General features: G+C 51.9%; 1 protein-coding gene across 3 annotated transcripts in view; it reads right to left on the bottom strand.

Annotated features, from left to right (window-relative positions):
• Positions 1-21,020, bottom strand: part of LOC119957431 (actin filament-associated protein 1-like 2) — a 78,290-nt gene that overhangs the window by 39,670 nt on the left and 17,600 nt on the right. For 2 of the 3 annotated variants that reach the window (XM_038785495.1, XM_038785496.1), the window contains exons 1-2: positions 1,490-1,686; positions 403-552 (exon numbers count right to left, since the gene is read on the bottom strand). In XM_038785495.1, coding sequence (XP_038641423.1) covers positions 403-552; positions 1,490-1,514 — 175 coding nt within the window. In that variant the 5' untranslated portion in view covers positions 1,515-1,686. Of the gene's footprint in view, positions 1-402; positions 553-1,489; positions 1,687-21,020 lie in introns of those variants that run through there. The other variant, XM_038785497.1, reaches the window with a different exon arrangement.

Here is a 21,020-nt window from a genome sequence, read left to right as displayed (position 1 = left end):
GGGGGGGGGGGGGGGGGGGGGGGGGGGGGGGGGGGCTTTATGGGCGGTGTGGGGCAGGGTTTGCTGGTCGGGTGCGCGGCCAATCAGGGTGGTCTCTTTCTTCGATCTGGCTCCGCGGTCGAGTCTGCCATGGAGCAGGGCGCGGCCGCCGCTGTGCGCGGCCTCTGACCCGGAAGTGCAGCGGCCCGTATCTGCAGCAAAAGCTGCTAGATCTACGCCAATTCCCTGCTAGCCCCCTGCAGGGCTAGGAACGCGTTTCACTTTTTCCCAGGATTTTTAGGAGTAAAAAGCCACCGCTTTGATGCTGGCCTGGGACATAGTCTGAATTATGGAGAATCCAGCCCTTTGTTCCTGAGAGAGTCTGCGACATGCGTTGTATGACAACAGATGAACAGTACGTACTGAATCCGGGTTGTTGAGGACAGGAACTTCCGTTCAGCTCCTGAAGCAACTCTGCCACCGACTCCTTCTTCGACTCTGCGGCGCAGCTTAAACTCTCCGTGTCCAACACCTTGAGAAACGACTGCAGCTCCGAGAATAACTGGTCCAGATCTGTGGAGAGAGCGGGAGTGGAGGAGCGTTAAATCCTGCAGCGCGGGGTCAGCATTCAGTGGCAGGGCTGACTCAACTCAGGATGGGATTCCCCCGCCCGAGCGCCCACCTCCACCCGTGAGGAATGATAATGAGCGGGAACATTGCTGGTAACCATGATCTTCCTCCAACCCTCCTCTGATTCTGGCCTCTGGGGCACCCCCCCTCCCCCCCTCCCCCTCCCCCCTCCCCCCCCCCTCCCCCTCCCCCCCCCCCCCTCCCCCTCCTCCGATTTTAACCCACCTCCGCTGTGCATTCTGGGTCCTCAGCTCTGGAGTTCCCTCTTTAACCCTCCCATCTTTTAAGACACTCGCGTCAGATGTTTGACAATTCAAAAGGTGTTAAATAAATGCAAGTAAGTTATCGAGGGTGTGGTGTTCTTTGCATTGCTAAATTCCGGATGGCTGGCGTCGTGTTCACAAATAGCTTTAAATTGAACAAAGCTATAAATTTATTAACACTACTTATTTGGATTCAACACTTAGTCCTATATAATTCACAGTTGATAACAAACATACAATCTACACTCATTTACTACTAATCTCTACACTTTTACATTAACTATGATCTGCTCTCACTCACACTATCTTTCCTTCAGTCAGTTCTCCAGCTCACTCCTCAACTTCTTCCCCCCCCCCCCCCCACCCCACCCCACCCCACCCCCCACAAGGCTTAGCATCAATGTCTTATATACTTGTACATCTAGCTCCCTCCAGTGGCCGATTTAGACATGTCATTAACCCTTGCCGTTCTTACATTTCTGATAATGTCACAGAGGGCTGTCTTGGAGATCTGGCAGCAGGTGGGGGGGGGGATCGGAGGTCGTAGGTGGGAGTGTGTTGGGGGGTGGGGGGGGGGTCTAGCAGAGAGGAGAAAAAAAACAAGGAAACGCTCGTACTTGTTTCCTGCAGGTCGGTTTTCATTAGCTATGAAGCACCATCAACAGCCTCTGTCTCTGATCTACATTGAACTGTGGGGCTCCACAGTACCAATCTTGTCTCATTCATACAGTCGACTGAACAAGTGACTGTATGAGCAGACTGAATGGCCTTTTACTCCATGAAAAAAGTTCACAGCTTGGACTGCGGCTGAATGAAGCACTGTATTAACACCAGAGTATCTCAGCGTTCGTCACAAAGAATCCCATTGTTGGCTCACAATCATTTCTGCATCCCTTGTAAAGTGGGGAGGGGTGCGGATGAAGGGGATCTGAAGCTATGTAGGTACCCGTAGCACAGCATCGCCCGGCGGGGTGATCCCACGCATTCAAATGGGCAGCACGGTAGCACAGTGGTGAGCACAGTTGCTTCACAGCTCCGGGGTCCCAGGTTCGATTCCCGGCTTGGGTCACTGTCTGTGCGGAGTCTGCACGTTCTCCCCCTAATCTGCGTGGGTTTCCTCCGGGTGCTCCGGTTTCATCCCACAGTCCAAACCTGATGTGAAGATGCCGGCGTTGGACTGGGGTGAGCACAGTAAGAAGTCTTACAACACCGGGTTAAAGTCCAACAGCTTTGTTTCAGATCACTAGCTTTCAGAGCAGCACTGCTCCTTCCTCAGGTGAATGAAGAGGTATAGAACATAGAACATACAGTGCAGAAAGAGGCCATTCGGCCCATCGAGTCTGCACCAAACCATTTAAGCCCTCACTTCCACCCTATCCCTGTAACGCAGTAACCCCTCCTAACCTTTTTGGCCACTAAGGGCAATTGATCAATCCACCTAATCTGCACGTCTTTGGACTGTGGGAGGAAACCGGAGCACCCGGAGGTAACCCACGCAGACACAGGGAGAACGTGCAGACTCTGCACAGACAGTGACCCAGCGGGGAATCGAACCTGGGACCCTGGTGCTGTGAAGCCACAGTGGCTATCCACTTGTGCTACCGTGCTGCCCACGGTACGTTCCAGAAACATATATATATAGACAAAGTCACAGATGCAAGGCAATGCTTTGAATGTGAGCATCTGCAGGTAATTAAGTCTTTACAGATCCAGAGATAGGGGAAACCCCAAGTTAAAGAGGTGTGAACTGTCCAAAGATGTGCAGTTTAAGTGGATTGGCCATTCGAAATTTCCCTTAGTGTCCAGAAAAGATTATGCATGGTTACTGGGTAACGGGGATAAAGGGGACAGGGTGTAGGCTTAACTAGGGTGCTCTTTCCGGTGCAGACTCGATGGGCTGAATGACCTCCATTGTAAATTCTATGATTCTACAGCTTCTAACCATACCATCAGTTCCACTTCGACATCCGCCGCGTAATCTGACAGCGCAGGAGGAAGCCACTCGGCCGATCGTGCCTGTGGCCGGTTCCGCAGTCCAGCCAGCCAATGAGGTTCGCCCGCCCATCATCGTACCACTTTCTCATGGATACCCAAAGATTGCCCGAAAGGGCCCACTAATAGACTGGGAAAGAAGGGGGGGGGGGGGGGGGGGGGGGGGGAAGGAAAAGAATGAAAGAGAGAAAACAAGCGAGGAGGGAAGAAGAGGCACGATCGGTCAGTGGCAACAGCTCAGGGCGGATTGGACTATCTCACCATCTTGCACTGAACAGGCCCTCCTAGAGCATCGTACCACTCCGGCGCCTGTTCGGGTACACAGAGGGAGAATTCAGAATGTCCAATTCACCCAACAAGCACGTCTTTCGGGACTTGTGGGAGGAAACCAGAGCGCCCGGAGGCAACCCACATGGGGAGACCGTGCAGATTCCGCACAGACAGTGACCCAATCCGGGAATCAAACCTGGGACCCTGGCCCTGTGAAGCAACAGTGCTAACCACTGTGCTACCATGCCACCAATACCCCACCCAGCCAGCACGTGAAAACGACAAGAAAGACAAACAGTCTAATTCAACAGTCGAGGAACAAAACTGCTAATAGTTCTCAAAGCAGCAACTAATTCTGAGTCACTGTCCTGTACATTCAGCACTTCCAATGTAACCGTTGCAATTTGACACGCTCTGTCCATGCACTTCAACAACATCAACTTGCATCGGAATAGCACCTTTATGCTGGTTCAAATGTCCCTTGACGGGAGTGTTGCCAAATGAAATTTGACACCGGGCCACTCAAGGGAATATTTGAACAAGTGGCTATAAATTAGATTTTAAGGAGAGGAGGAGAGAGGGAATTCTGGAGCTTAGGGCTTCGTCCATGATCAATAGCCGGGCTCTTCAAGAAGGCCAGAATCGGAGCAGGGATCTCGGAGGATTGGAGGGCTGGGGGAGATTGGGCAGGGGAGGTGGGATTTTAAACAGAGGATGTAGAACTTTAAGAAATCAAGGCTTTGTCGGGCTGAGATCAGCGGGCACAGGAGTGACAGGCGTGTGGGAATAGATGCAAGTTCTTCAAAGCAACTGAACTGACGGCGAAGCACTTTAGGACGTACTGCGATTATGAAAAGGCGCAATATAAAGGCAAGGTCGTTCACATCGCAGAGGGATCTGGTTGTCCTCGTGCATGAGTCACAGAAAACGAGCATGCAGGTACAGCAGAAAATAAGGAAAGTGAATGGAATGTTGGCATTTTTAGCTAAAGGAACAGAGTATAAAGGTAAGGAAGTGTTGTTGCAACTGCACAAGCCATTGGTGAGACCACCCCCGGAGTATTGAGCACAGTTTTGTTCCCTTATTTGAGGAAAGATGTCGTGACATTGGAGGCAGTTCAGAGGAGGCTCACTAGATTGATTCCAGAGATGAGGGGTTTGTCGTCTGAAGAGAAATTGAAACAGTTTAGGCCGATACTCTTTCACGTTTAAAAGAATGAGGGGAGATCAAATTGATGTGTACAAGATGGTAAAAGGTACGGACAAAGTAGACGTGGAGCGAATTCTAGAATGAGACGTCATAGTCATAGATTACCATAGAATTTACAGTGCAGAAGGAGGCCATTCGGCCCATCGAATCTGCACCGGCTCTTGGAAAGAGCACCCTATCCAAGGTCAACACTTCCACCCTATCCCCATAACCCAGTAACCCCACCCAACACTAAGGGCAATTTTGGACACTAAGGGCAATTGATCATGGCCAATCCACCTAACCCGCACATCTTTGGACTATGGGAGGAAACCGGAGCACCCGGAGGAAACCCACGCACACACGGGGAGGACGTGCAGACTCCGCACAGACAGTGACCCAAGCTGGGAATCGAACCTGGGACCCTGGAGCTGTGAAGCCATTGTGCTAACCACAATGCTACCGTGCTGCCCAAGTCTGAGGATAAGAGGTTTGCAGATTTAGAACCGAGTTGAGGGGAAACTCCAGACGGGATTCACCGAAACCGGCACGATGGCCTGTCGCCGGCGTCAAAAACGGCGCAAACTATTCCAGCATAGGGTCGACTGGAAGTAGCAGAATTCTCTGCACTTCCGGGGGCTAGGCCGGTGCCGGAGGGCTTGGCCACTCCAGCCGGCGCCAAAGGGACTGCGCGAGTCCGCGCATGCGCAGAACTGCCGGCGTATTCTGGCGCATGCGCGGGGGGGGGTGTCTTCTCAGCGCAGGCCATGGTGGAGCCCTAATTCTCCCAAAGGGTTGTGAATCTGTGGAATTCGCCAACCCAGACTGCAGTGGATGCTGGGACAGTGAGTAAATTCCAGGAGTTAGACTAGATTTTTAATTGGCAATGGGTTGAAGGGTTATGGGGAACGGGTAGGAGGATGGAGTTAAGGCCAGGATGGGATCAGCCATGGTCGAATGGCGGAGCAGACCCGATGGGCCAAATGGCCTCATTCTGCTCCTGTATCTTCTGAACTTGTGCACAGTAACCTTCAAACATTACAGCTTCCCGGGGGGTGAAAAGTGGGCTTCAGGGAGAGGAATAAACTTGGAAGCAGAAATTTCTTTGCAGTCTGAAGGGGGTACCAGGCGGGTGACTTACTTTGTAATGAGCCGTTGTTGAATTTATAGTGTGTTTTGTTGTTCTATCAAACACTGTTAATCCATCTTAACGACCGACAGAAGGAATACTTGACATTTTTCCTTTGAAATATTTGAGAAGCCCACGCAGCTAATAGGACTCTTGCTGTTTTCTTGTCTCCCATACCTACCTTGTCTATATTATCGACATCATTTCACAAAACAACGTTCAGCGCATTCCTCCACACTTAACAGGCTTGTAAACAAAAGAAAGCTCCAACCAAGTTGTGGCACTGATTTCAGTCCTTCGTTTCCTAACTCTGCCAGTGCTGTGCTTGACCAGCTCCAAGCTGGGAGAGAATCAAGCACATTAACCGTCTCCACCAGACCATCCATAATCATTTGCACATTTCGGGATTCCTGTCGCAAAGCATCTGTAAACCTTATTACTCCCTCGTTCTGTTCCCCCAAGGGTGTCGACTCTCGCTGAGGTAAGAATTTCTTGCCAGATGTTTAGTAGGACTCTGGTACCTTCCCAAACAAACGACCAATCTCGACTCTGGAGCGTAACAGCAGCCAGTGTGACCCTGATCTTTCTAATGGACTGTGCTTAGCTAGGCCCGAGGATCCAGGATGAACTTTTCCAACCGTAGTCCAGTGCTGTCCAGTGTGTTTAGCAGCTAACAATGATAAAGCCAAGCTTCTTCTGATCTTTGTGCCTCAGTACCCGGCTAATCGACGCTTGCCCATTGACCATATGACCACGAGACATAGAAGTAGGCCATTCGGGCCCACTCACTGGGATCACGGTAGATCGAAGCATAGAACATAGAACAGTACAGCACAGAACAGGCCCTTCGGCCCTCAATGTTGTGCCGGGCCATGATCACCCTACTCAACCCACGTATCCACCCTATACCCGTAACCCAACAACCCCCCCTTAACCTTACTTTTATTAGGACACTACGGGCAATTTAGCATGGCCAATAAACCTAACCCGCACATCTTTGGACTGTGGGAGGAAACCGGAGCACCCGGAGGAAACCCACGCACACAGGGGGAGGATGTGCAGACTCCACACAGACAGTGACCCAGCCGGGAATCGAACCTGGGACCCTGGAGCTGTGAAGCATTTATGCTAACCACCATGCTACCCTGCTGCCCCAAGCAGTGGTACAAATTTACCAATTCATCATTTAGGCCTAATCCCTCGTGCTATTTTCTGCCTTTCCTGAGCCTTGGAACACAGGGCAGCCAGCCCTCTGTAAATCGCTCGTTTCTCCTGCCTAATTGTTGCATATTTATAATCGCCTTGCAGGCGTTTTCCTGGACAAGCAACCAAAATGTGCTCGGGAGTTCAAATCTCGCTCTTGGCAGGTTGGGAACTGAATCCAATTACATCACCCATTTATATACTGACACCCAAGGCAAATGATAATGGAAGTTCTTGGGCTGCTGTAAAAATACATGTGGGTCACCAATGTGCCTCAGGAACCTGAATTTTCCAGCTCACCCAGTCTGGACTGTTCTCCAGATCCACTTCATGTCGTAAGTTCATAAGATATAGGAGCAGAATTAGGCCATTTGGCCCATCGAGTCTGCTCCGCCATTCTATCATGGCTGAGATGTTCCTCATCTGCTACCAACAATGTTACAGGCCAAGAGCTGGATTGCGAAGTCAGCCAGAGCATCTCCTCCCTGGAACACGTGACCGAGGAGCGGGAGGAGGCAATTTAACCTCCCGAGCCTAACACCCTCAATGTGATCACGGCTGATCCCATCCTGGCTCCAACTCCACCGTCCTCCATAACCCTTCAACCCATTACCAATTGAAAATCTAGTCGAACTCCTTAAATTTACTCACTGTCCCAGAATCCACCACACTCTCCGGTAGCGAATTCCATACGTTCGCAACCCTTTGGGAGAAGTAGCTTTTCCTCAAATCCGTTTGAAATTCGCGACCTCTTATTCTAAGATTATGATCTCTCGTTCTGGAATTCCCCATAAGAGGAAGCATCCGCTTCACGTCTACTTGATCCATACCTTTTATCATCTTATATACTTCAATTTGATCTCCCCTCATTCTTCTAAACTCTGGAGAGTATCGGCCTAAACTGTTCAATCTCTCCTCATCCGACAAATCCCTCATTTCTAGAATCAATCTAGTGAACATTGTCATTGAGTCTCAATGCCCCACTGCCACTTGGAGTGCACAATGTTAAAAAAACACTCCATCCCTTCCACATAATCTCCTGGAACTCACTATTCTGCTTCTGTTAATCCCTTTCCCTTCTTTCTCTCTGCTCTCTTATTGAGCCGCTTGCTGAGGAGTGCTGGTCGTTTCTCCGTGACACCCAAGCTCCCACACGTTGGACCAGATGTTGAACGCTGGCGAGAGATCCATTTGCCCAGCGAACTGCCTTATCCACTCGGTGCGGGGCCACTAGCTCTCCGGTTACCACCGAGGGCCAGTGGATCAGCGATTGGGAGCAGGGAGCGTCTAAAGCCTGATGGGCCAAATGCTACACCATCGCCAGCCCCCACCCAACCCCTTCCCTGATCGAAACACCGTCAACTGCGCAATAGGACTGGGCCTCAACCTGGAACGTTGATGCTCATTGCCTCAGCGACTTACTCCGTGACCCGTTGGGTTTTGGGAATGCTAGTCTATCGACGTGTAGCAGAGGACAGCGTTTACAGATCATAACACTCGACGTTTGAAGACAAATTAAAACGCACAGAAAACCAAAGACTGGCCTTTGCTTGAGACTAAACAATGAAAACTAACATCTCTTCAAATATGATGTTCAATCTCTCTTTCGCAGACAAAAGGGGATAAATAAGGAACCCTCAGCCCAGCTGTTGCAGTTACTGAATCATCCCACTGTCAACGTTCAACTAAATATAGATTTTTAAACCAAGAGGTTCTTTAGTGTCAGAGAAAGCTTTGGTTACTGTCTGTACAGAGCTTCTTTCTCATAGTCCACATGAAACATATTAATGGCCCTCGCGTTTATCAATGCTCAGTAGTCAGATGCTGAGCCTGCAGTGGTGCCCTGGGTGGGGGGGGGTTTGGGAGCGCACCTCGAGAGGATGAGCCAGGCCTACTTTGCCATTCAATGCGATCTTGCCTGATCTTGGTGTCCGATTCCATTTTCCTGCCCACTCTCTCAATTCCCCGAGCAATGGTACGACACGGGGGCACAGCGGTTAGCACTGCTGCCTCACAGCGCCAGGCACCCGGGTTCCATTCCCGCCTCGGGTGACTGTGCGGAGTCTGCACGTTCTCCCCCCCCCCTCCCCCATGTCTGCGTGGCTTTCCTCCGGGTGCTCTGGTTTCCTCCCACAGCCCTAAGACATGCAGGTTCGGTGGATTGGCCGCGTTCAATTCTCCCTTAGAATCGAAAGGAGGTTAGGTGGGGTTACGGGGACAGGGTGGGGGGAGTGGGCCTGGATATGATGCTCTTTCAGAGGGTCGGTGCCGACTCGATGGGCCGAATGGCCTCCTCCTGCACTGTAGAGATTCTATATGTCTGTACCAATGTAGTCAACGATTGAGCACCCACAATCCTCTGGGGTTGACCATTCCAAACATTCCCAATCCTTTGAGTGAAGAAATCCCTCCTCATCTCAGTCCTAAATGACCGGCTCCCTTATCCCGAGATTGTGACCTCCGTGTTCTAGAGCCCCCGACCTCCCAGTGTCCAGCTTGTAAACCCATTCAGAATTTTGCACATCTCAATGAGCTCGTCTCTCATTCTTCTAAGGTCCAGAGAATATACTCAGCGTCTTATTGCAGGACACTCCCAGAGCCAATTTAGTGAACCTCCGCTGTATCGCCTCCAATGCAAGTTGGATTGGATTGGTTTATTGTCTGTGTACTGAGGTACAGTGAAAAGTATTGTTCTGCAAGCAGCTCAATAGATCGTTGAGTACATGGGAAGAAAATTAAATAAAAAGAAAATACATAATAGGGCAACACAATGTAACTACATAAACACCGGCATCGGATGAAGCATACAGGGGTCTGGTGTTGATGAGGTCAGTCCATAAGAGGGTTGTTTCGGAGTCTGGTAACAGTGGGGTAGAAGCTGTTTTTGAGCCTGTTCGTGCGTGTTCACAGACTTCTGTATCTCCTGCCCGAAGGAAGAAGTTGGAAGAGTGAGTAAGCCGGGTGGGAGGGGTCTTTGATTCTGCTGTCCGCTTTCTCCAGGCAGTGGGAGGTGTAGATGGAGTCAATGTATGGGAGGTGGATTTGTGTGATGGACTGGGCTGTGTTTACAACTCTCTGAAGTTTCTTGCGGTCCTGGGCCGAGCAGTTGCCATACCAGGCTGTGATGCAGCCCGATAGGATGCTTTCTATGGTGCATCTGTGAATGTTGGTAAGAGTCAGTGTGGACATGCCGAATTTCCTTAGTTACCTGAGGAAGTACAGGCGCTGTTGTGCTTTCTTGGTGGTAGTGTCGACGTGGGTGGACCAGGACAGATTGTTGGTGATGTGCACCCCTAGGAATTTGAAACTGCTAACCATCTCCACCTCGGCCCTGTTGATACAGACAGGGGTGTGTACAGTACTTTGCTTCCTGAAGTCGATGACCAGCTCTTTAGTTTTGCTGGCATTGAGGGAGAGATTGTTGTCGCTGCACCACTCCACTGGGTTCTCTATCTCCCTCCTGTATTCTGATTCGTCGTTGTTCGAGATCCGGCCCACTATGGCCGTGTAGTCAGCAAACTTGTAGATGGAGTTGGAGCCAAATGTTGCCACGCAGTCGTGTGTGTACAAAGAATAGAGTAGGGGGTTACGTACACAGCGTTACGGGGCCCCAGTATTGAGGACTATTGTGGAGGAGGTGTTGTTATTTATTCTTACTGATTGTGGTCTGTGGGTCAGAAAGTCAAGTATATCCTTTGTTACATGTGGAGACCAAAACTGTATACAGTGCTCGAGAAGTGGTCTCACCAAAACACTGGACAACGTTACCAAGACACTTTTATTCTTGTACCCCTTGCTTTAAAGGCCAACTTGCCATTTGCCTTCCCTATTGCTTGCTGTATCTGCATGCTTCAGGGTGGTTGAAGAGAACACAATGAATGATTTCAAAAGGAAATCGGACAGGCAAATGAGGGAAAGAGTGGGATAGAGCGGGTGAAAAGGACAGGTTGGATTGTTCTGCGGAGGGCCAGCATCAACACGATGGGCCCAATGGCCTCCTCCTGTGCCCTCGTGACTCCATTTTCCCTTCAAAGACTGAGCGGCCTGTTGTCCAGGAACAGCATTTTCTGTTAGAACATAGAACAGTACAGCACAGAACAGGCCCTTCGGCCCTCGATGTTGTGCCGAGCAATGATCACCCCACTTAAACCCACGTAACCCGTATCCCAACAATCCCCCCCATTAACCTTACACTACGGGCAATTTAGCATGGCCAATCCACCTAACCCGCACATCTTTGGACTGTGGGAGGAAACCGGAGCACCCGGAGGAAACCCACGCACACACAGGGAGGACGTGCAGACTCCACACAGACAGTGACCCAGCCGGGAATCGAACCTGGGACCCTGGAGCTGTGAAGCATTGATGCTAACCACCATGCTACCGTGAGGCCCCTGTTCTTGTGAAAAGCACGGGCAAATGCAAGTGGACACCTCGCCAGCAATGGCTAGCCAGATCTGAGTGAGACCTGCGAAGAGAAGAGTAACAACAGCTTCCACATCACTCAAACCAAGGAGCAGGACTTCCACCATTCCAGTGTGAACTCCGTCTTCACGACTCTGCACTGCATTCCCAGAACGGGATCAAAGCTGGGACACACAATGGTGCCAGATATGTTCATGGGCGCAGTAGTCTCTGAATACAGTCTTGTTTCAGCGCATCGACTGTCCTCGTCCGAAAAATCAAAGCCAACGTCCAGGTCATTCTGCCCCCATTTCATCCCTTTCCCAAGAAAACATGCCGGATAACGGAGCCATTATTTCATCCGTGAAGAATTTACTTTGCAGAGGAGCCACAAACCTGGAAAGTCAGAACCACCTGTTCTGCCAGATTGCACATCTGGCTGATTCGGTGCAGTCACGCCCAATATTAGTGCCAATGCTGACATGAACTCCGGGGCAGCACGGTAGCACAGTGGTTAGCACTGTTGCTTCACGGCGCCAGGTTCGATTCCCGGCTTGGGTCACTGCCTGTGCGGAGTCTGCACGTTCTCCCCCGTGTCTGCGTGGGGTTTCCTCCGGGCGCTCCGGTTTCCTCCCACAAGTCCCACGAAAGACGTGCTTGTCGGGCGAATTGGACATTCTGAATTCTCCCTCTGTGTACCCGAACAGGCGCCAGAGTGTGGCGACTAGGGGATTTTCACAGGAACTTCACTGCGGTGTTAATGTCAGCCTACTTGTGACAATAAAGATTATAAAAGAAAACTTTTGAGTAACCTGGCAGGAACACATGGGGTTGTTGAGTCTGTTATCGTATTCGTGAGCAGTTGCCTTTTATTAAGGCAACTAAAGCAGGAATTGCATGGGCAGCTTCAACTCTGGTGCGTGATCACGTCAGTCAATGAGCCAGATATGAATCATGGCTCCTACTTCTGCACAGACCAGCGGTTAAGTCCTTTACCTTCACTGAACTGTTTTCAGAAATGAAATTTGTTTGACTTCCCCAATTGGCAAGGTCCAGGGAAGTTCCCGAATTCCGTAGACTCGGCCAGTCTGGTTAAACATTCCCTGCCAGCACAGTCTCACACACACACACACACACACACACAGAGGGAGTGAGCCATTCGGCCCTTCGAGCCTGCTCCACTATTCGATGTGATCATGGATGATCCTCTAGTCTATCTCATACTCCCCATACCCCTTGATGCCTTTAGTGTCTCGAAATCTATCTATTTCATTCTTAAAGACATTCAGTGACTTGTCCTCCACAGCTTTCTGTGGTCGAGGTTCCCCACCCTCCCCTCAACTCAGTCCGAAACAGGTGGCGAAGGGAGTCAAGAAGGCAAACGACATGCTGGCCTTCATCGGTCGGGGCATTGAATATAAAAATTGGCAAGTCAGCTGTACTGGACCTTAGTTCGGCCTCATTTGGAACATTGCGCCTAATTCTGCCACACTGCCAGAAGGGTGTGGATGCTTTGGAGAGGGGACAGAAGCGGTGAACTAGGATGTTGCCTGGTATGGAGGGAATTAGCTATGAGGAGATGTTAGATAAACTCGATCTGTTCTCACTGGAGGTTCAGAGGCGACCTGATAGAGGTCTACAAGATTATGAGTGGCATAGACAGAGTGGATAGTCAGATGCTCTTTCCCAGGGTAGGAGAGTCAAGTACGAGGGGACGTAGGTTTAAAGTGCGTGGGGAAAAGTTTAGAACAGATGTGCGAGGTAGGTTTTTACACAGAGGGTGGTAAATATATGGAACACGCTGCCTGGGGAGGGGGTGGGAGCAGGTACCATAGGGGCATTTTAGGGACATCTATACAAATATATAAATAGGGTGGGAATGGAAGGATACGGATTCCGTAAGTGCAGAGTTTTAGTTTAAGCAGGTGCCATGGTCAGCACAGGCTTGGAGGGCCGAAGGGCCTGTTCCTGTGCTGTAATGTTCTTTAAATGGTCGACCCCATATCCTGAGATGAGGAGCTTCCAGCCAGAGGGAAACAACATTGCAGCCTCCAGTCTGTCCCGCTCTGTCTGAATTTTATACTGAGATCCCCTCTCATTCCCAGTGAATACAGGTCCAGTCGACCGAATCTCTCCTCACACGACCATCCTGCCATCCCAGGAATCAGGCTGGTGAACCTTCGGTGCCCTCCCTCGATGGCAAGAATAGATTTTCTCAGGCCAGGAATACATTGGAATGATTACTGGATGCCCAGAGCTCCTGAGCGACTAATGGCACCAGAGCATTTCAATCCTAATCAGCAACGCGCTCCAGCAATGGATGTTATCCGAAAGTTGGAGAGGTGTAAATCAAGGGCGCGCTTCAGCGGACCAAAGCTGAAGTCCGGTTTTGCAGAAGGAGGCCATTTGGCCCATCGAGTCTGCACCGACCCACTTAAGCCCTCACTTCCACCCTATCCCCGTAACCCAACCTGACCTTTTTGGTCACTAAGGGCAATTTAGCATGGCCAATCCACCTAACCTGCACATCTTTGGACTGTGGGAGGAAACCGGAGCACCCGGAGGAAACCCACGCACACACGGGGAGAACGTGCAGACTCCGCGCAGACAGTGACCCAAGCTGGGAATCGAACCTGGGACCCTGGTGCTGTGAAGGTACAGTGCTATCCACTTGTGTTACCGTGCTGCCCTACTCCCTAATTACCCGGATACTGAGTTCTCTGTCCTGATCTAACATTGCCATGCCTCCTATTTTCTTCCCCCCCCCCCTCGCCCCCCACTGCTGACGTTCAATTTTCTTTGAAGAAGTCGACGAACGGTTGCCATCTCCGGGCCAACCCCTGAGTTGATCCTCTGAGGGCGAACTCGATTTTTTTCCAGACTGAGAAACCCTGCTATATCGCTGACCCACACACCCGACTTCGGGGGCTACGAGTCCCTCCATCCCAGCAAAATCCATCGTATCTTCTTTATCAAAACGGTCAACAGTAACAAAGATTTGAAAATCAACTACGTAGCATTCCACATTTCACACTAACCATTAAACAAGAAAACGCCACGGTTCCATATGAAATGAAAAATGAAAATCGCTTATTGTCACAAGTCGGCTTCAATGAAGTTACTGTGAAAAGCCCCTAGTCGCCACATTCCGGCGCCTGTCCGGGGAGGCTGGTACGGCCATATTGGTACCAACATCAGCTCATGTTCACCCAAAATAAAAAAACAAACTCACGGTATCACCCCTCGCCGGTTCCTCAACAGAAATGGAGGAATAGCCTGAGAATGTGTGATCATGTCCAGAACTTTGTTGTCGAAATTATCTGTCCATCAATGAGTTCCTTGTTCCACGTATCAATGCATTCTCTGTCCAGGAGGTGCAGCTGTGTGAACCTGCCCAGTCTCACCGGAACTAAATCCTGGTATTCCACATATTCCACTGGCGCTCAAGGTGCAGTTGAACATCCGTGACTTCCAGGGTGTTTAGCCCGCGGTGACGTGCCAGTTCATGCACTCACCGCACCAGCAGCAAAAGCATCACCAATTTGCCAAAGCATTTCTTCAATAGTGTGATCAGGCGGCCCGTTTGGATCAATGCCGCGCACCAGGTCCAGCAGCGCCTTCTTGCTTCGAACCGGATTGCCTTCCGGACTCATACATTCCCACTGAGCCCGGTGGTCCAGGACCCAGGTACCTCAGACAAAATTGTCCTTCTTTCCGCCGACAGAAAAGGAAAGAAACAGCAACGGCAGCCTCCAGCCATCTGCAGCCACCAGCAGGTGCAAGCAGCAAACACTCCTTTTTTTAATCAAGGGGCAATTTAGCGTGGCCAATCCACCTCGCTTGCACATTGTTGGGTTGCGGGTGGCGAAACCCACGCAAACACGGGGAGAATGTGCAAACTCCACACGGACAGTGACCCAGAGCCGGGATCGAACCTGGGACCTCGGCGCCGTGAGGCCGCAGGGCTAACCCACTGCGTCACCGAGTAAGCAGCAAACGCAACCTGCAGCTGTGAAGTGCTCTCACACCGGACGATTCCTCATTTGAAAGAGCCTTCAGCTGTGAAGCTAGAGGCTGCTCACGGTCAAAGGGAGTGAAGTTGTCTTTCAAGGAGAGAAGCTACAGCAGGGCTCTGTCCTGGGAGAGTTTGGTGGGACAGACTGGCTTCAGCTGTCGTTGCCCCTGTTATGGGTCGCCACAATATATATAAAGATGGCTTGAAAGCCTCACAGACGAAAAGCACCACACCCCTCCCGACCCAGGGGAGACCCCCGATCTGGAACGCTACAGCCCCTCAACCAAGCCCAACACCCAACGGTGCCCCTGAGCTGCATGCCAGTAAATAGGTATGGCTACTCACCTCCTCACTTCCCCTTAGCGGCCATTGCGCCAGCTTCACGTCATTGAGCAGGAGTACTAAACGACACCCGCGTGACTTCCTGCTGGGAGTTGGGTAATTCCCGGGAAGCCAAGCTCTTTAATGAGATTGAAATGTACGCAAATTTGGGTCAATGACATTCTGGCTGCTTTTGGACGAGATCTCAAACTCTTCATCGGGAGGCGGCTGGGCGGGATCGTAAAATGGTTCACGGCCAGCGCGAATCTCGATTTTTTTTTCCCCTTCTCCCGTTATTCACCCGGCGCTCCCAGATCCGCGCCGGGGACAACGCGGTCGCTGAATTGTGCCCGTGGTTTCTTAAAACGTGAATTTGAACTGTGCAGGTTCCCACTCTCCTCCAAAGGGGGACCAGGGATGGGGAGGACGGAAGGGGGGAAGAGAGGGAGAAAGTGTGGGGTATAGGTCTGGATGGAGAGCATTGAGAAAAAAAAGTCATAGAATTTACAGTGCAGAAGGAGGCCATTCGGCCCATCGAGTCTGCACCGGCTCTTGGAAAGAGCACCCTACCCAAGGTCAACACCTCCACCCTAACCCATAACCCAGTAACCCCACCCAACACTAAGGGCAATTTTGGACACTAAGGGCAATTTATCATGGCCAATCCACCTAACCTGCGCATCTTTGGACTGTGGGAGGGAACCTGAGCACCCGGAGGAAACCCACGCACACACGGGGAGGATGTGCAGACTCCGCACAGTAGGGGGAGCTTTGAGGTTTGCTGATAGGCAGTTATCAGTCATCACTTGTTACAAGGGGATCAGGCTGGCGAGAAGTTGAAGATTGGAGCTACATTTTGAGGAAAGAATATGGGGCGGGATTCTCTGGCTGCCGACGCCAAAATTGCGTTCGGCGATCGGCTGGAGATTCAATGTTTGCGACCAAATGGGGGGGCGGTGCCGCTTTTGTGATGCTCCGCCCCCTCCAAGTAGCACGCCGTACCGAAGGCCTCAGGACATTGCCTGGAGCCCACCCCCCCCCCCCGATGCTCCGAGTTCCCGACGGCATGGGTTTCCCATGGTCTCATCGGTTGGGAACTCGGCGTGGTGACTGCGGACTCAGTCCACAGTCGGGGGAGGGACGATCCGCGGGCATGGGGGGGGGGGGCTTTACCAGGGGCTGGGGGCACTGTGGGAGGGGGTGGTCGGGGCGTGGCCAGCCGGCCAAAGGGGGGCAAGATTCCACAGGCCGGGTCCGCGAGCGGCTGGCACACGCATGGCCACGGACCCGGCAATTCTCCGCACCGTATCGGCAACTGGAGCCGGCTGCTCTACGCTGCCTTGATGCTACCCCCTTCCAGCTAAAAGGAGGATCGGTGGCCATTTTACGCCATTATTTCTGTCGCAAAACGCCACAATTTCCTCGCCGGAATAGTGAGGAATTCAGCCCATGGTTTTCCAAACTAAAATCACAAGATCTGGCACCTCTTTGCCCAGTGAAAGTGAGCAACCAGCTCCTGGAATCATTTAGCAGCTGGAACGGATCCCACCTCAGTAGCACAGGACTTGGGAAAACCTGCCTCAGGGAATGAACAGATACAGTTCTCGCCCACATCTGGGGATTATTTCAATATATTTGTACTCGTGAAATCGGAGGGGAATGGGTGTTTGGAAGTGCTGTTGGTTGAGGGATATATACTAGGCAATGGATCTGCAGGAGAAGACCTCTGCTCTTCACCATAGTGCTTCAGAAGGCATGCGGCCTACTTGCCTTCATTGGCCTGGCCATTGAGTACAAGAGTTGGCAGGCCATGTTACAGCTGTATAAAAAACTTTAGTCGGGCCACATTTAGAATATTGCGTGCTGTTCTCGTCGCCACACTATCCAAAAGGACGTGAATGCTTTGGATAGAGAGGGCAAAGAAGGTTTAACAGGATGTTCCCTGGTCTGGAGGGTGTTAGCTATGAGGAGAGGTTGAATGAACTCGGATTGTTTTCGATGGAAAGACGGAGGCTGAGGGGAGACCTGATTATGGTCGACAAAATGACGAGAGGTGTAGAGAGGATTAGTCAGAAACTTTTTCCCAGGGTGGAGGACTCAAATATAAGGGGGCACAGGTTCAAGGTGAGAGGGGGAAAGTTTCGGGGAGATGGGCGGGAACGGGGAATGTTTTTCACGCAGAGGGTGGTGGGTGCCTGGAACACGTTGCCAGAGGAGGTGGTGGAGGCAGGCACGATAACAAAGTTTAAGATGTGTGGTGGTATGATTAGCATAGCTGCCTGCCATTGGTGCAGAACACCGGCTTACCATTGGCCCTGGTCGGTCATGTGCCTCTCGACCGGTTGGTTGAGACCAGTCATGTGACGGCTCCCCGATTGGTCGAGAGGCTGAGTTAACCCCACCTCCAGGGCGGGGTATAAATACCCAGTACTCCCGGCGGTCGTCCTTCTACTGTAATCGACCGCAGGGCTAACATCTAGTAGATTAAAGCCAAACTTTTGTTCAGCAACTCGTCTCGCGTTCAATTGATGGTACATCAAGATGTATCTTGATAGACACATGAACTGGCGGGGAATGGAGGGATACCGATTGTTTAGACGGTAAGTAGTAGGGTCTAAAGGAATCTGGCTCAGTGCAGGCTAGGTGGGCCGAAGGGCCTGTTCCTGTGCTGTAATATTCTTTGTCCTTTGCTGCAGGTTCTTTGACAGCCACCCAAAAGGGCGGGGGGGGGGGGGTTCGGTTTAAGGTTTCATCTGAAGGGCAGCGCCTCAGAGAGTGTAGCACGCCCTCAGTACAGCACGGAGGGGTGGGGACAGCATGGATTACGCGCCCCCCCGGCTCCTGAGCAGGACTTGATCCCACAATCTTCTGATTCAGACGAGCGAAACATTGAGCCAGAGCTGACACCTATGCTCTACCCCCCCCCCCCCCCCCCCCCCCCCTCCTCCTCCCCCCCATGTTCCCCCCTCCCACCCCTCTGGATGATGTCAGCTTCTGAATCACAGTTTTGACAAATTATCTTTCCCGGCATCCTGTCGTTTATTAAATATGTTTCAGGAAGCTGGTTAATTGTGCACGGGCTGGATTGTTCGACAGCTCTGATAGTGACAGCGATCTTAGCAAACTGGATCTGTAATTCAGGGGAGCATAACCCCAGGAGACAACATCAAAGCTGCAAAGGGCTGAAACTAGAATTCAACCACTTCCTCAATCTTCAACATGTACATGCGAAAAACTCTTTCTCGCTCTCTGTGTGACTTCTTGACTTGGCATTCAAACCACCTAGTTTTTCTTTGGGAGATTTCTTGGCTCTAGGAGATGACAGTGACAGCACGGTTGAGGAATGAAGAGTCACATAAACAAACTTTCAGAGAGTCACAGTCAGCCCTGGCCATAAATGGGGGGTGACAGGAGCATTTGCAATATTCGTTTGTCAGATTCAAGAGCTTCTGCTGTGCGATTTGGAGAGATTTCCTGCCGTTTCGGTTTGCAGGAGTATCAGGGGAGAGAACTTCAGCTTGAAGAGAACCAACGTCAAGATTTTCCAGCCCACACATACTGACTCTCACTGGGGTACAGGACCCACACACACTGACTCTCACTGGGGTACGGGCCCCACACACACTGAATCTCACTGGGGTACGGGTCCCACACACACTGACTCTCATTGGGGTACAGGACCCACACACACTGACTCTCACTGGGGTACGGGTCCCACACACACTGACTCTCACTGGGGTACGGGTCCCACACACACTGACTCTCACTGGGGTACAGGACCCACACACACTGACTCTCACTGGGGTAGGGGTCCCACACACACTGACTCTCACTGGGGTATGGGTCCCACACACACTGACTCTCACTGGGGTATGGGTCCCACACACACTGACTCTCACTGGGGTACAGGGCCCACACACACTGACTCTCATTGGGGTACAGGGCCCACACACACTGACTCTCACTGGGGTCCCACACACACTGACTCTCACTGGGGTCCCACACTCACTGACTCTCACTGGGGTCCCACACACACTGACTCTCATTGGGGTACGGGTCCCACACACACTGACTCTCATTGGGGTACAGGACCCACACATACTGACTCTCACTGGGGTATGGGTCCCACACACACTGACTCTCACTGGGGTATGGGTCCCACACACACTGACTCTCACTGGGGTACAGGGCCCACACACACTGACTCTCATTGGGGTACAGGACCCACACATACTGACTCTCACTGGGGTATGGGTCCCACACACACTGACTCTCACTGGGGTATGGGTGCCACACACACTGACTCTCACTGGGGTACAGGGCCCACACACACTGACTCTCATTGGGGTACAGTTCCACACACACTGACTCTCACTGGGGTACGGGTCCCACACATACTGACTCTCATTGGGGTACAGGGCCCACACACACTGACTCTCATTGGGGTACAGGACCCACACATACTGACTCTCACTGGGGTATGGGTCCCACACACACTGACTCTCACTGGGGTACAGGGCCCACACACACTGACTCTCACTGGGGTACGGGTCCCACACACACTGACTCTCACTGGGGTACAGGTCCCACGCACACTGACTCTCACTGGGGTACGGGTCCCACACACACTGACTCTCACTGGGGTACGGGTCCCACACACACTGACTCTCACTGGGGTACGTGTCCCACACATACTGACTCTCACTGGGGTACAGGTCCCACAAATACTGACTCTCACTGGGGTATGGGTCCCACACACACTGACTCTCACTGGGGTACGGGTCCCACACACACTGACTCTCATTGGGGTACAGGGCCCACACACACTGACTCTCACTGGGGTACGGGTCCCACACACACTGACTCTCACTGGGGTACAGGACCCACACACACTGACTCTCATTGGGGTACAGGTCCCACACACACTGACTCTCACTGGGGTATGGGACCCACACACACTGACTCTCACTGGGGTACAGGACCCACACACACTGACTCTCACTGGGGTACGGGTCCCACACACACTGACTCTCACTGGGGTACAGGGTCCCACACATACTGACTCTCACTGGGGTACAGGGTCCCACACACACTGACTCTCACTGGGGTACGGGACCCACACACACTGACTCTCACTGGGGTACGGGTCCCACACTCACTGACTCTCACTGGGGTACAGGGTCCCACACATACTGACTCTCACTGGGGTACAGGGTCCCACACACACTGACTCTCACTGGGGTACGGGACCCACACACACTGACTCTCACTGGGGTACGGGTCCCACACTCACTGACTCTCACTGGGGTACAGGGTCCCACACACACTGACTCTCACTGGGGTACAGGACCCACACACACTGACTCACACTGGGGTACGGGTCCCACACACACTGACTCTCACTGGGGTACGGGACCCACACATACTGACTCTCACTGGGGTACAGGACCCACACACACTGACTCTCACTGGGGTACGGGTCCCACACACACTGACTCTCACTGGGGTACGGGTCCCACACACACTGACTCTCACACTGGGGTACGGGTCCCACACACACTGACTCTCACTGGGGTACAGGTACCACACATACTGACTCTCACTGGGGTACGGGACCCACACACAC

The sequence above is a fragment of the Scyliorhinus canicula genome, chromosome 26 (assembly GCF_902713615.1).
Source record: "Scyliorhinus canicula chromosome 26, sScyCan1.1, whole genome shotgun sequence".
Classification (NCBI taxonomy): Eukaryota; Metazoa; Chordata; class Chondrichthyes; order Carcharhiniformes; family Scyliorhinidae; genus Scyliorhinus; species Scyliorhinus canicula.
The sequence above is the reverse complement of the archived record's forward strand: the minus strand, read 5'-3'. Positions and strand labels throughout refer to the sequence as shown.